Here is a 15,673-nt window from a genome sequence, read left to right on the forward strand (position 1 = left end):
ACCAAGCTGGCCTCAAACTCAAGAGATCCTCCTGTTTCTGCCTCCCAAGTACTGGGATTAAAGGTGTGTGCTACCACCACCTGGCTTCCCTTTTATATAAAGCTTTGTTTCTGAAATTCAATCACAGCAAGCTGTTGAGGAAAAGCAGACTGCTGGCCCCCCTTGTATGAATGTCTGATTTATGGTTTTATACAACCAGATGGTACAGCCTCCTTCGTTTGAGTGTTTGCTTGAGATACCTATCTTTTCTTATTTAGGGGCTTGAAGGAGGCGTATAAATGAGCGAAGGGCTGATTTTACTTCTGAAGTAGAAAAAGGCACACAGGTCATACTAATAGGGCTTAAAGACTGTGTTTTGATTAAACAACAAACCAAAACTATGTGAAGGTCACTTGGTGGGGCATTACCTCCTCCAGTCTGTCCAAGGCATCATTCAGCTTCCGCTGGCGCTCCAGGGCTAACAGCCACACTTGCTGCCAGCGGGCAGAGAGCTGGTTGATTCGTGGGTTTTTTGCTTCAGACTGTGAGAGGATTGGCATGGGGGGAGGTGTGGGTTGATTCAAGGATTTTCCTAAATGGAAAAATAATCACAAGATTAGAAATGCTGGCTTTGTCATTGCATAAAGAAATGGCTGTATGTTCAAGGTTATCCTTGGCTGTATCCTGTGTTTGAGGCTGGCCTTTGATATATGAGATACTGTCTTAAAGTCAAGAAAGCTATATATATGAACTAGATTCTTATACTATATCCATTTGGTAACTGAGAAGAAACACAGGAATGGCAACACTCTAGTGCATTAATTTGGAATTAGGTGTACTAATTCCAAAACTACTGCCTCTCTTCCCAGCCAGCCAAGCACGTGTGTACCCAGCTCCTACACATATCCAGTCACCTCTGCCTTAGTGACACAGCACCACAAACCCAGCAATGGATTCCCCAAGGAATTATCTTACAACTAGACTAGCACAATGCAGATACGACGGAAAGGTCACTGCAAAATAACAGAGCAGGCTTTACTGCCTTGTAGCTGCATATTAATTCCCCAATACATAAAATATACCAGGCGTTGTTAGAAAAGTAAGGTTTCAAAAGGAGAGATTGTGGTTCAGAGTCAGTATGATTTGGGAAATCCAAACACAATTCTTATGATGGCACTTTGTGAATTTCCACCTGCAATTAGCAGGAAGGAAGCAACCTAGAATAGCAGGGCTGGAGACATACTGCTAGCACTGCGGGATTTCTCGATGAGAGGTGCATGAGTGGGTTCTACACTCTTCCTCTTGTATGTCTTGGTGACCCGGTCCACATCAGGTTGCTTGCGTGTCATCTCCTCCATAAATGACTGTTAAATATAAAAGTTAGGAAAGAAAACTTAGAGTTTTCTTGGTCTAAAATAGAAAATTCTTACTAACAAAGACCAAACCCATGGCAAACTGGCCAAGTGAGAGACTGCTCTGTGTAACTTCTCACCCACTTAAATTGGGTTGGGAGTATAACTTGGTAGTAAAGCATTTGCTGAATACGTGCAAGGCCCCAGATTCAAACACCCCACATACAGAAAGAAAAAAGAGAGGCGACAGATAAAGAACTCAAGAACTGGGAAGGACAGGTCTGGTAGAGTCAGGACAGAACCGGGAAGCCTGACAGTGCTGTGGACCAGGACTCTTCATTCAGTGAATAGAGGGTACAATCAAAGGGTCAGCAATGAAGTGGGGCTGGAGGGGCAAGCAGGAGAGGCCCATGTCCAGCTAAGGGATCAGGATCTTACTGTTGAGAGGAAAGGGGGCAAATGAAGGATTTTGATACATGAAAAAGACATGACAGCACCATCGTGAGAGGACTCACTCTTCCTCGAGTGTAAAAGCAGTGGCAGGAGATGGGCTTGGAATTCTCTCATTTAATTTCCTGTTGCTGTGATAAAATGCTGTCAGGCCACTAGGCTTTTGGATCCAGCAAAAGTCAGGCTTCTGGTGAAATGCCAGTGAAACTGTGAATGGCTATTTCACCTTCTAAGACTTTGAACTGTTTCAGCTAACGGCTTCAAAAATTCAGTGAGTGGTCCATGGCCTTACTGAAAGAGAATAGTCTACAATCCTACAAATACAAGGAACTGAATTGTGATTTCTGCATGATGAAACTCCAAGATGCTGCCCCATGCATTGATTCCTAACTCACAAGAACTGGTACACAGAGTTGCTGGAAGCTGCTAAGTCTGCAGTAATAATACAGTGATTCTGTAGTAAGGATAAGGGGGATTCCTGGGTGAAGGGCCTGTGGACCAGGACACACAGGACATAGAGAAGCAAGTACCTGATGTTCAGTGATAAGAGCTTTAACTCTGTCTATGTTCTGAGGGATAGGCTCCTGATCCCGCTGGATTAGGGTGGTCTCAGCCCACTGGATCCATGCCAGAAGTTCTTCCAGGAGCTCGGCGTTAGCCACCAGTTCTGACAGAGCAGTTTCCAGGCGCTGCTGATGCTGCTTTGCCCATGTTAGGACCTTGGGGAGAAAGACACCATGATTTCTTTCAGAAAAGCACATCTTTCTGTGTTCTATCTGATCACTTTACTCAGAGGAGAGACCAAGTTAAGCAGCCACAAGATTCCTCTCTGACTTCAGTTGACAAAGCTCAAGAACAAGAAGTCATTTCTACAAAAATCAAAGCTAGCACATTAAACATAAACTTCAAGTAACTAATTAGCCCATCAGCACACTAGCATCACAGCAGCCATCACCTCAGCCTTCACTGAGATGCAATCGATCGCTTACCGTGAGTGAAAGACCCTTTCTGATGGATTCGGGTAATAGGCGTGTGGAGACTCACCTCCTCGAAGCGGGCTCGGATGATGGTGATCCAGTGCTTGATGGTCGTGATGCAGTCGGGATGGCAGACAGCCAGGATGACTTCTCCCATTGCCACTGCAGTGTTCACATCTAACCGTTTTTCTTCTACTTTCTTCATGAATTCCTAGACAAACAGGAACCAAAAACAAAAACTTGAGAAATCTATCTATCAGAACCATTACTTTATATAAAAAGGAAAAATGTTTCATCATCTTTTTCTTGTGTGTCAGCACACACCTTGAAAAAGCCTGTATTTAGGTGTTGCTGGCATGGTCTATCCAGGTCTATCAGACACGTGAAGCTGAGAACGATGACAAAGAGACTAGGGACACTAGTGTGCTTCTACTGTCTCTGCTCCTGTTTCTATTTTCAGTTTCTCCCTCTCTTATTCATATTTATTTCCATCTCAGTAAAACATCTATTTTATGTGTATGGATATTTTGCCTGTATGTATGTGCTCGATACTGGAAGAGGCCAGAGAGGGTACTGGATCTCCTGGAATTAAGTTACAGGCAGCTGTGAGCCACCATGGGATGCTGGCAACTGACTGTCTGAAAGCAGCATGTGCTCCTAACTGCTGAGCCGGCACATCAGTACTTTTATTCCTGTATTTTAAAGTGTACGTGTTTTGGAAAAATATGATGACAGTCATAAAACACTATTTTGAAATTCCTACCTGAACAAAATGCAATGATAAAACTAAGATTAAAGAAATTGGATAGGTAACTTGAAACATTTCCTCATTTTCATTAGAACTGGATAAACCTCCAGATGCCATGTTATAGTCTGCAGTATGCTAAGTGGTTTTTGGAGATCAGACAAGGACCAAAAGCTAGTAACAAATAAAGGCATGTGTAGGTGAGAAGTAAGATGGGTTTGGGTATGATAACATACACTTATAATCCAAGAACTTGTGCGAGGGTGTTTGGGAGTTTAAGGGTAACCTGGGTACATGCTAAGGCCCTGTCTCAAAATCTAGCCAATGGGGGCTGGAGAGATGGCTCAGCAGCTAAGAACACTAACTGCTTTTCCAAAGGTCTTGAGTTCAAATCCCAGCAACCACATGGTGGCTAACAACCATATGTAACAAGATCTGATTCCCTCTTCTGGTGTGTCTGAAAACAGCTACAGTGTACTTACATATAATAAATAAATCTTTTTTAAAAAAAAATCTAGCCAATGAGCAAACAAAAATCAGAAAGGGAAATGTTCTACATTTTCTTTTAGAAACTACGATCATTAAATCCTCTGGACACTATACCTGTTTAAAGCCAACAAGAGGCCTCAGAGATGACCCAGTGGCTGGAGCACTGGCTGCTTGCCGAAGACTTGGGTTCAATGCCTAGCACACCTACAGTGGCTCGACACTAGAACTCCAGTTCTAGGGGATCTGACACCCTGTCTGGTTCCCTTGGGTGCCAGGCATGAATGAGGTACACAGACATATGAGGTACACAGCAAAACTGTATACATAAAATAAAAATAAATAAATTTAAAAAATTAAACCCAATATGAGTGAACTGCATAAAAATTAATGGTGCTGCTGGGTGTGGTGGCACATGCCTTTAGTCCCAGCACTCAGGAGGCAGATCTCTTTGAGTTCAAGGCCATCCTAGTCTACAGAGTGAGTTCCAGGACAGCCAAGACAACAGAGAGAAACTCTATCTCACAAAAACAAAACCAAAGAATGCTGCTGCTGAGCACCACACACCTCTCTAGCTCTCGCTCGCTGAGTGCACAAACAGCCCATTTGACACTGAGTGCACAAACAGCCCATTTGACATCTACAAGCAAATGCTGCCTTTTGTTAGCAGTGAGATAATTATCAGCATGGTTGAGTAGCAGAGACTTAGCACCAATCCTTGAGACTAGATTACCTTATGGGTGTCAATGAGAGACTGTAGGGCCTCCGTGTCATCAGGAAGGGCCCCTCGAAAGCGAAGTGTTTGTTCTGCTTCAGAAAGCCACTCCAACAGCATATGGACCGTGTCCCGAAACTCTTCTGCCTGAAAAAACCAAGCACAAGATCTGGCCTCCTTCTGTAGCTGGAGCAACAGACACTACAGAGTGTGCTGGGAAAACATCCAGGACTACATTCTACCAGAGGCCAAAGGTCATCTTAATTTGTAGACCTTTGAAAACAAGCTCAATGACTGATCAAAGTCCTGTAGAATGTTCAGAATATAATGCTATTTTTATTTCAAGACTGTGGGACTTCATGATGCTGGCAAAGAAACTCAGATCTATATGCTCAGGTCTCAAGCCATAGGTTGAGCCCGAAAATTTATCTTACCTGTTTTAAGGCCTGCTCAAGCCGGCTTTGCTTGAAAACAGAGAGTTTGCACACTGTGTCCCAGCGAGTGCTAAGCTCCTGGAGCTGCCCCTTTACCCATGTGGTGTCATCTCTGCTGTTCTCAATCAGTTCTCTGCCTGACCGCTTCAGAACCTGAACCGTGCCTGTTCGCTTTCCCAATTCTTTTTGGAAAACCTGGTTAAAGAAGTAGTTGGGAATTAGTTGTTTGGTAAATGAATTTTTTCAATTTTTAAGAATTATTTATTTTATTTTGTATAGGAGTGTTTTGCTTGCAGTCTGCATGCCTAGTGCCAAAGGCCAGAGAGGGCGTCAGATCCCTTGGAATTGGAACTATGGATGGTTGTCAGCCACCATGTGGGTGCTGGGAACTGAAACCAGGACCTCTGAAAGAACAAGCGTGCTCTTAACTGGTGAGCAATCTCTTTAGCCCTGTGTCTGATAAATGGTTTATGTAAAAAGTAAAACCACAGAACAAGCAGTCTCCTTGGTAGGTTCTTGTCAGATGTCTTATTTATGCAGAGAGAACAAGTAGGTGACTCTCAAGAAGCCCGCACCACCAACTCCTTTCTCCCTCAATGCCTGTGCTTTAATCCATATTCAACCTGTGTGAGAGAGTATGTGTGTGTGTGTGTGTGTGTGTGTGTGTGTTAAGACACTTCAGAAGATCTAGCTATGAATGTCAGTTCAGGCATCCTGACCTGCTTGACTTTGGAAAAGGTGCTTACTAAACTTTTCCTAACCTAAAAACTGGGAGTAATTATACCAGTATTTCTAGACTTGAGGGAGATAAGAAAGAACATACCTGAAGTACAGAGAATGTGATAAATTACACTTAGTTCTGGTTCTGTTTTTATGTGTAGACAGGTATGGAAGTCAGAGGATAGCTTGCTGGAGTCATTTCTCTCCTTTCACCATGTGGGTTCCAGGGATTAAACCTGGGTTGTTAGGCTTGGCAGCAAACCCCATCACCTGTAGAGCTATCTCACTGGCCCATAGAATGTGTTTCAAGGCAAAATAGAATGTTTTGTGTTAAAACAGAAGAGCATTATATAGCTCAATACAACACGCACAGGGCAGATGAACTGGTGGTATATATAGTGGTAGGCTTGTTATTATACAAGGTGGTTAGAAAAAAATTCTCCCATTTCCTTAAGTGTTAGTGGAAATGGATTTCTTTACAGTTTCCCCCTGAATTTAAATTTCAACTGATATTGAACCAAGAGACAAACAGGGAGAAAGAATCTCTTCACAGGCTGCCAAGTCTGAATCAAACCAATTCTGGTAAGGTCTTTGTGACTGTTGCAAAAATCCCAGCAATAAGTTGTTTTGTTTTGTAGATAGAGTTTCTCTATGTATTCCTGGTTGTTCTGGAGCTTGCCTTGTAAACCAGACTACCCTTGAACTCAGAGATTAAAGGTGTGTACCAGCACATCTGGTTAAAGTTTGTCTAAACACAAAAGACAGAGGGCTGCTCCTCCAGACATCCTCATCAAGCATTCCCTCTTCTCTAGGTGGTCAGCACAGCAGAGGGTGCAGATCGAGACAAGGCTCTGGCTTTGTTTCCCAAGAAGCCAATTCTTGCTCCTCACCTTATGGGCATCCATGAGGTTCATGACGAGGTCAAGGTCCCCATGCACAGGCTGGTCCTCAGCCAACTGTGGCTCTACCTTGTACAACCAGTCAACTAAAGCCTGCAAAGCATCCATGAACTGGCCTGAGAACAGTAAGGCTTCTTCCAACTTGTGCTGTCTGAGAAAGGCATACAAAACTCAGTGATTTAAAATAAATAAAGAATCAATGCTCACAGTTCTAACTGTTGGAAGGGAATACTGCTTAAACTCTATGCAGATAACTTCTATATTAGAGCAGTTATAAATAGACTAATAACAAGTAAGAGAAATGCCCAGACATTTTAAATCAACGTATGTCTAGATAAGATTTATTTTATAAGTGGTTTGCCCGCAGTATGTCTGTGCACCTATGTGTGCCTGGTGCCTGCAAAGGTCAAAAGAGGGTGTTGGATCCCCTAGACCTGGAGTTATGGGTATCAATCACCTAGAATTGATCATGAACAGGAGGCACCATATGGATGATGGGAACCAAATGCCTGTCCTCTGTAAGAGCAACAAGTGTTCTTAGTCACTAAGCCATCTATCCAGCTTCCTTATTCCTATTTTAATTTAGTGACAATCTCTTACATACTTTGGTACGCCATATCTGTATAGGTCTGCCCTTATAGGGGACACTCATGCTCACCGCTCTACAGACTTGCCACAGACAGTATCCCATTTGTCTCTGACTTCTCCTAGCAAGTTGTCAAGTTTCTGAGTATCATCAGCAAGCAAAGTCTTTTCTTTTAGTGCTCTGCCAGTTCTGATTGTGGTATCATACACAGGCTGTTTGCCACCAAGAGTTTTCTGAAATTCCTGTTTCCACAAAGAAAGAAAGGAAGAAAGAAAGAAAGAAAGAGAGAAAGAAAAAACAAATGACATATACACACATATTAAAAATCAGATAATAGCACGGGGTTTAAGTCCCAATCCTCCAATAAATGGAACATATTTTGATTTAAAAATCAGCTTCTTTTTTGGGTTTATAAAGTAAATATAGCATAAAAACAAACAAACAAACAAAAAACTAAACTAAAACAATAGCTTTCCTTTAAAAGAAATTTATAACTTTTGTTTATACCACATACAATTGCACATGGCAATTTCTAAAACCCCATACTTTTGGATGTCATGTAAGCAGTTTGCTTAGATATTACATGAAAAGTATGGATGTCATGTTATCTAAGTACCCATGGGCCTCTGGGGTTGGTTATAGCAGAGGCAAGACACTTGTCTAGCTTTTGTAAAGTGCTAGGATTACATATATTTGCCACCATGCTTGGCTTTCATCTTCATTTTTTTTTTTAAACAAAGTTCACATATTCTAGGTTGGTCTTGGATTTCTGATCTTTCTCTTCTTGGGATTACACACACGTGCCACCATAGCTGGCTCATGAGGTGCTAGGGAGTCAAATGAGGAGCCTTGTGCATGCTAGGCAAGAATATTACCAAGGGGGGGATGGGATGAGGGTCTTGGGGGGGGGGGGAACAGGACCGGGAAAGGGGATAACATTTGAAATGTAAATAAAGAAAATATCCAATAAGACAAAAAAAAAAGAACTGTTACCAAATGATTTACATTCCTAGTCCCTTCTTGCTATTTTAACAGAATCAACTGTTTTTTAACAGGCTCTGGTTTCCATTTTCAGTAAGCAGCGAACTTTGGTGAATACTAAGCTTAGGATCTCACAGCAATGAACTATTTTACCTTATGTTTAGAAAGCTGAAGTTTGATTTTGTCTGGGTCGTTGGAAATCTCCAGTTCTGAGTCCAGATGACCCTCTGCATCTTCTAGCCAGTCAATCAGTTTTTTCCAAGCTTCATGGAACTAAAATCAAGTACGATATACATTGTAAAAGAAAAGAATGTGCAAGCTATACAACTCATCTATGAGCATCACTTCAGAGGTTCAGGACTCAAGGCTGTTCACCAAGTCACGCCCTCTTTCATGACTTACTTGCTTTGCCCGCTTCCTGGCATCATCCAGTGATCGCCCCCTTTCAATAGACCGCTGGACAACCTTCTCCCACCGGGACTGTACACTAACTAACAAATTCTTGATCAAGACAACATCCTGTTTCTGACTAAGGAACTTCAACTGGTTCCCTGTTTGATCCAGTTCAATGATCTGGTCTCGATGAGCATTTACTTCATTAGCAAAAACCTGTGGGGAACACAGTACTCCTTTTAGACACAACAAGGTGAAAGAACACTCCTTTGAATGACTCTTTTTAAAGGGACGGTAACATCATCTTAAGGCACAATTACCTTGTGCTCTTCTATCTGGGAAAGAACAGTGTTCAAAATCAGGCTGGGAGGAGAGGCGATGTTTAAACTCTGCTCTGCTAGAGTAAGCCAGTTGATAAATTCTTGCAAGGAATTCTGGAATTCTGTTGCCAGGCTGAGAGCCTCTTCAAGCTTTGACTGAATTTTAAATAAAACACGCAGAAGAAACACCAAGTTCAGAAATTACATCTTTTACAACAAAGGCATGAGATGTATACCAGATTAAATGAGGCAAGACTCACTTAATGAACTACTAAATATGCCTCAAATATAAAAGATTCTGGAGTTCTAAATGTTAAGGGTCTGAAGCTAAAACACCCTGGAGTAAATAAAAAAGGAAAAGGCACAATTGAGAATGGCAGAAAATAATGGCACATTCATGGCAAATGCTATTCTCCATTAACACGTTCCCAGTCCACGGCCCACAAGCTCTAACTCTACAGGATCTTTTGCCACGGCTTCTTAGTGGACAGCTGTGGCCATCCACTAGGTAGGTAAAGTAAAATGATGATTTTTTTTAAAAAAAAGTGATTATATCCAGAATATATTAAAAATGAACACATTCAAAGAATGAGTAAAATGAGTATATTAAAAACACTCTTCCAGGCCGGGCGGTGGTGGCGCACGCCTTTAACCCCAGCACTTGGGAGGCAGAGGCAGGCGGATTTCTGAGTTCGATGCCAGCCTGGTCTACAGAATAAGTTCCAGGACAGCCAGGACTACACAGAGAAACCCTGTCTCAAAAAACCAAAAAAAAAAAACAAAAAAACCACACTCTTCTGGTTTTTGGTACACTAAAAACCGAAACTGCTACGAATTGTAGTTGATTAGATTACAGGTATTTTTCTCCTCTTCTTCATCCTTTCAGGCTATTTTATAATGAATATTCTAAAGACATACAATGTAGAGTGTGAGAATCCTTGCCCTAGCACAAGCGAGGCCCTAGATTCCATCTCTAGCATTGAAAAAAGGATGATATAAACAATATATCAATCAGGTGAATAATAATATCAAAGCTTTCAGACCTGTTTAGAAATTAATACTGAAGTCTATTTTTTCTTGCTTTACTGCCCACACTGCCCTTAAATTTGAGATTCCCATGTCTCAAAATCCTTAAGAAACTTAATTGAGTTAGACTCTGCTTCAGTTTCTCTCATTGATTTCGCTCTGCCTTCTACAGGACAGAGAACAAAAATCAGAACACAGGATTATATTCAGGTCCTTTTGGCTAGTCTCTACAACACAAGAGCACAGAAGCCTGCACCAGGACAACCTTACAAACTAGTGCTTCTCTAAAAATGTCCCTTAGTACCAGCGAACGTGTTTTGTGTTCTGCCCAAGCATTCTAAATGACTGGTCTGCTTGCTTACTCTTCCAACCAACACCTAGTACTGTGTGCAGGACACACGCCTCACTATTGATTGAGTGGAGTGGCCAATGAGTTTATTTGCAGATTTTATACTTGACCTGACTATCAAAGAAGAGAATGAGATTCTGTAGCCATTAAAAACAAAACAAAACAAACAACAACAACAAAAAAAACCAAACAAAACAAACAAACCCCAACTTTTTCGAAAAAAGCCTTGAGTTCATATCCCCTCTTATAATCCAATTTCTGAGAATTAATGGGAAGAGGTCATAATTTACTTTTCTTCTGATCTTCAGTAAAAATTCCTTAAAAGAAAATTGCTGGTCACACTTCTTATATTGCCTTGTCCCCATCTTCTCAACTCAATGTTATAAACTCCAGCAAAACATTGTAAGTAGGAATACAAACTAAAGATTAATGCTAGATAGATTAATATAAAGTCCATTTTGAAGTAAGTTCTCTGACATATCACAACACACCCATCTTCAAAAATGAAGACAGTGATGTCATATGGTCACCGAACACACTGCTCAAACAGTGTTCTGCAGTGGTAGGTACCTTTCTTTCTTCCATCTTACTGCTGACCACATGCCACTTCTGTTCCAAGAGTGCTACACTCTGTTCTGTTTTTGAGCCAGACCCAGAATCACCACGGCTAAGAAGCATAAGCCTGCCCTTGTCAAGCAGCTGATTGTAAATCTCCTCCTTGGCTCTCAGCTGGGAATGCAGTTCCTACAAAAGAAGGCAGAAAAGATATCAATAGTATCTACTTCCCGAAAGACGCCTCCCAGACTTCATAGTACAGTCCGGAAAAGTTGAGGAAGGCCTTGTCTTGATATAAGTCCCTTTTAGGCTCAGTTCCAAGTATGAGATGTCAGTAAATTAAACCCAGAATTCTTCCTTAAGATAAAAACAATCAACTCTTCACCAAGAAAATGAAATTTTTTTAAGGATCCTAAAGACCTCAAAACTAGTGTGTAGGAATTTATTTTTCCGCTTTCTTCAGGATTTGCCTAGAAATGATGCTGCCTTTTGTTGTCTGCAGGCTCTCTTAAAATACTGTCAGCATCTTTCAGATTTCTCTAAACTCTTACCAAATACAAGCATATTGGTGATGCTCTCACAAAGTTTACCAGCTCACTGACGGCTTTCTAGCTGACTCTTTCCTTTACTACTGCCACCCATGTCAGGACTGATGTTTGTAGAAGAGCTGACTAACATCGTAGACTCCCAGGATATAAGTCTCTCAGAGAGACTACTGAATGTAAGATGCTTATGTGCCGTTTGAAGAAACCGGTGTTACCATGTGTGTATCAAGCTGTTCTCTGGCAGTCTCAGGGAGTCCTCCTGTAGGTTTAGATGCAGAAAGTTGGTTCTCCATTCTATTGAGTTCTAAGAGGAAATCTTCAATTTCACTGTGGAAACCCTGGGCCTTTTGAGAAAAAGACACATCAGCAGTATCAGTAAGCAATCAGCTATAAAAGCAAACTTTTAGAATATCTGAACATACTGGGAGGATTCTGAAGCTGGTCTCAGGCAGAGTAGTTAGTTTGTCTCTGGATAGGCATAATCTGCTTGCTTATAGCTAGAATCTAGCCAAATCCTCAGACCTCACTATAACACAGCAGATGCATACTTAAATCTGATGGGGAGGAGCCTGACATGCTATAGGAAAAACCTGAACTCAGAACAAGTCACCCTGAACTCAGAGTGACTACCCTGAACTGCGAACAATCCTGAAGGACCCCACCCATCAAAAGCTGCTCTTTTCAAAAGGGGTTCAACCCCAGATGGCTTCCCTTCCCTCACGTGAGCCTCTCCCAGTGCGAGTCCATCTAGATGATGACACGCATACCTGCTGCAGAGTTGACTGCAACTGCTGCTCCCTCTCCTCTGTCTTCTGCAGCACAGATTCCCAGCACTGGTTCATGGTTTCCAGGCGGCTTCTTAGGCTGCTGGCATCATCTCCAGCACTAGACTCCAGGAGTTCATTGCCAGCTTTGTTGACTGTTTCCACCGTGGCTTGATGAGCCAAAACATCATTTTTTAGAACCTAAAAAAAAATGTTGAATGGCATAATTTATCTCTTCCAATGTCATTAAACCTAGCTCCTTAAGGTCCATATGATATTAAGCTTCTGGTGGCAGTAACTGGTCTCAAACCGGCAGAATTAGGTAGGAATGAAAACACTTACATGGTGCTTTGCAAGCTCAACTTCAATGACTTTGGGGTCTCCACTTATTGGTCTCTGAGCATCCAGCAGCTCTTCAGTGTGTGTTAGCCAGCTCATTAGTTCCTCTAAGGCATGCTGGAACTGGCCCAGGGCCAAGAGAGCACCTTCTAGCTTATGCTGCTCAGGACAAGACAAAGAACACTTGTTAGGAACTCAGAGCGAGCAGAGGGTAGTTCACCAACCCATGTTACCTACACTAGCCTTACCTGTCTATGGGCAATCTTCTCACCCAGATTCTCCCAGAGGTGCTTGAGTTCTGTCAGTGGTTCTCGTATAATATCTCTGTCAGTTTCATCGGTAGCTTTCTTTAACATCAATTCACCCTGGTGATTGAGTTTTTCCATCTCAATTTGCTGTTGGTAAACTTCTACTTTGAACTCCTACAAAAGATTTACTTAATGTTAACATCAACTGAAGTCTCCATTATTAAAAATAAGCAACTCGCTTTTCAGAGCCTTTCCTGGGTACCGACCTTCATCTCATTTAACTGATCTTTGACAGTGTTGAGGTCAGTGCCCACTGGGGGCATGGTGCAGAGCTTGATCACAGTGTTGTCTAGCCAGTCAAACATAGCCTGAAATACAAATACAAATACATAAAAACAAAGACATGATGTTAGAAGAGAAGAACATCTCCTTATCAATGTTGGGCTTCATGAGTGTATGGGTTTAGGCTCACAAGCAAGCAGTGACTTACACAATTAGGCCAGCTTCATTGAGTAGCTGAATGGGTACAAATATGACAAGCAAGCAATGACAATAAAAATAGCAGGAGTAGTCAAAACTTGGATGTATTTTATATCAACACTTTTCTCAACAGAAGTGGGAAACATAGGCCAGAAAGGTGAGAGCAATACTTGAAGGTGAGGCTTCAAAACACTGCAGTACTGAAAGGGAGCCACTCTGCACCAGACTTAGAAAATGACGAGAAAGCAGCACATATATTTCTTTTGTGGGCATCTCCAGCCGCTTACCTGGAGAGTGTCCTGATACTGCACAGCAGCTTGCATGGCATCCTCAAGCTTTTCCAGCCTTTCCTTCCAAGTTTTATTTAAGTTCTCCCAAGCATTATTCATCTATGGGAAAAACATTTAATCAAATTCTGCTAGTAATGCCTCTCTGGAGACGCTGTGCTATATGTGTCTCATCTGAACCCCGCCCTCGCCCCACACCTCATCAATGCTCTTCTTCACTTCAGGCTTCTCAGTTTCTCCACAGGCAAAAATCAAATCTGCTCCAAGGATTCTAATGAACTCTAATTCCTCATGCAGACCATCTGTCTCCTCCTTAATAGTCTACATGGAAAGGAGCAGACAATGAGTCAAAACAGAGGCAGAACATAGCATCTCAAGCTTTGCAATGCAACACGGACCCCACTCCCATCAAGGTCAAACACTTAGCAAAATCCCAAGAATCACAAAATGGTTTTTACTCTTTAAGTCATTCCTTATCTAGAGAGTGCAGCCTCACATTCACAAGTGGTCTCAATGGACATACAAAGGAAAATGTATTGGTGCTGGGCGTGGCAGTGCACACCTTTGGTCCCAGCACTGGGAAGGCAGAGATAAGCAGAACTCTGTGAGTTCAAGGCCAGTCTGGTCTACAGAGTAAGCTCCAGGACAATCAGGGCTACACAGAGAAGCCCTCTCTGTCTCCGAGAAAAAAAAAAAGTATTATATACATAAGTTATAAGATATGAGCATGTAATAATGGCAAAGTGGCAACTAGAGCATAAATTTGGAGTGTATAATGAGCTTTGATAATTTACCAGTTCCTCCTGGCTCCATGAAGAAATATATGAAAGAACACAGTGCAAGTCACAAATGTCAGTGCTGACAGACCAGGGCTACATAATCTCCCACACAAACAGTTCTCTGTCAGAGCATGAGACACGGGTCACACACCAACAGAGAGGGTAAGGGAGCAGAGAGGTTCCATATGAAAAACATCTAAAACAAGATGGTGAGACCAGGTATTGCTTATGCCAAATGGAAATCACGTGAAGTCCGTCTAATGAAAATTAGACAGCCCAGAAAGACTAGAAAAAGATGTGTTTAAGTAACTTGCTATCCCTGGGTGATGAATTCAGAATTTTTAATTTTCTACTGTCTATCTCTTTCCTGAAAGTAGAAAAAAGTCTCACATTAAAAACAAAACAAAAGGCTGGAGAGATGGCTCAGCAGTTAAGAGCACTGACTGTTCTTCCTAAGGTCCTGAGTTCAAATCCAAGCAACCACATGGTGGCTCACAACCATCCGTAATGAAATTGGATGCCTTCTGGGGGGGGTCTGAAGACAGCTGCAGTATACTTACATATAATAAATAAATAAATCTTTAAAATAAATAAAAAATAAAAACAAAACAAAGTTTTCAAAACATTTGAGTTTGGCTTGGCAGGTAACACAATGTAACTCGGGGGCTCGGAGCTTAGCTCAGTGTCACTACAGTTGCTTAGCATGTATAAAGCCCCAGGTTCAGTCTTTAGCACTGCAAGAAAACCATGAAAACAAAACAAAAGAAAACATCATCACCACCACCACGCCACCACACATACAATGACATGCATACTCTAAGAGCGTGGATACAGGATTCTGTTACCTCAGCAGCTTCAACCTGTTGCTTGATGATGGATGGGTCAATACCAGGGCTTTCCAAGTCATGGACAATATCCTGGGTGTCCTTGATGGTGGTGAGGAGCGCTGCCATGTCATACCAGAACTTCTCCGCTAATTCAAGGACATCAAGGAATTTAATTTCTCGCTCTTCAGACCGGGCTTTGATGTCCTCCCAGAAGAATACCATCTGATCCAGCTTCTCCTGGATTTCTGAAGGAGCAAAGAAGAGATGTGAACAGAAGCTCTCTAAATTCAAAATCTAACTTCTGCCTGAAATCCAATCTAATTCTGACATTATCTATAGTTCAGTGTAGCTTTACTACTATCACCTCTACTAGTGTACTTCAGCAGGGAACTCTACAGTAGTTTTTTTCTACTTATGTTGATCTCCCTCATAAAGGA

At 41.9% G+C, this 15,673-nt stretch overlaps 1 protein-coding gene across 22 annotated transcripts in view; it reads right to left on the minus strand.

Annotated features, from left to right (window-relative positions):
* Positions 1 to 15,673, minus strand: part of LOC116096585 (microtubule-actin cross-linking factor 1) — a 353,064-nt gene that overhangs the window by 19,550 nt on the left and 317,841 nt on the right. For all 22 annotated transcript variants that reach the window (XM_031378560.1, XM_031378576.1, XM_031378580.1 and 19 more), the window contains 20 exons: positions 15,255 to 15,481; positions 13,829 to 13,951; positions 13,631 to 13,732; positions 13,130 to 13,231; positions 12,864 to 13,037; positions 12,619 to 12,774; positions 12,280 to 12,477; positions 11,728 to 11,856; positions 10,983 to 11,156; positions 9,038 to 9,193; positions 8,727 to 8,933; positions 8,478 to 8,597; positions 7,416 to 7,585; positions 6,749 to 6,908; positions 5,139 to 5,333; positions 4,723 to 4,851; positions 2,826 to 2,969; positions 2,312 to 2,500; positions 1,223 to 1,343; positions 408 to 571 (listed from right to left, as the gene is read on the minus strand). In XM_031378560.1, coding sequence (XP_031234420.1) covers positions 408 to 571; positions 1,223 to 1,343; positions 2,312 to 2,500; positions 2,826 to 2,969; positions 4,723 to 4,851; positions 5,139 to 5,333; positions 6,749 to 6,908; positions 7,416 to 7,585; positions 8,478 to 8,597; positions 8,727 to 8,933; positions 9,038 to 9,193; positions 10,983 to 11,156; positions 11,728 to 11,856; positions 12,280 to 12,477; positions 12,619 to 12,774; positions 12,864 to 13,037; positions 13,130 to 13,231; positions 13,631 to 13,732; positions 13,829 to 13,951; positions 15,255 to 15,481 — 3,140 coding nt within the window. The remainder of the gene's footprint in view (positions 1 to 407; positions 572 to 1,222; positions 1,344 to 2,311; positions 2,501 to 2,825; positions 2,970 to 4,722; positions 4,852 to 5,138; positions 5,334 to 6,748; positions 6,909 to 7,415; positions 7,586 to 8,477; positions 8,598 to 8,726; positions 8,934 to 9,037; positions 9,194 to 10,982; positions 11,157 to 11,727; positions 11,857 to 12,279; positions 12,478 to 12,618; positions 12,775 to 12,863; positions 13,038 to 13,129; positions 13,232 to 13,630; positions 13,733 to 13,828; positions 13,952 to 15,254; positions 15,482 to 15,673) is intronic.

The sequence above is a fragment of the Mastomys coucha genome, unplaced genomic scaffold (genome assembly GCF_008632895.1).
Source record: "Mastomys coucha isolate ucsf_1 unplaced genomic scaffold, UCSF_Mcou_1 pScaffold18, whole genome shotgun sequence".
NCBI classification, from domain to species: domain Eukaryota; kingdom Metazoa; phylum Chordata; class Mammalia; order Rodentia; family Muridae; genus Mastomys; species Mastomys coucha.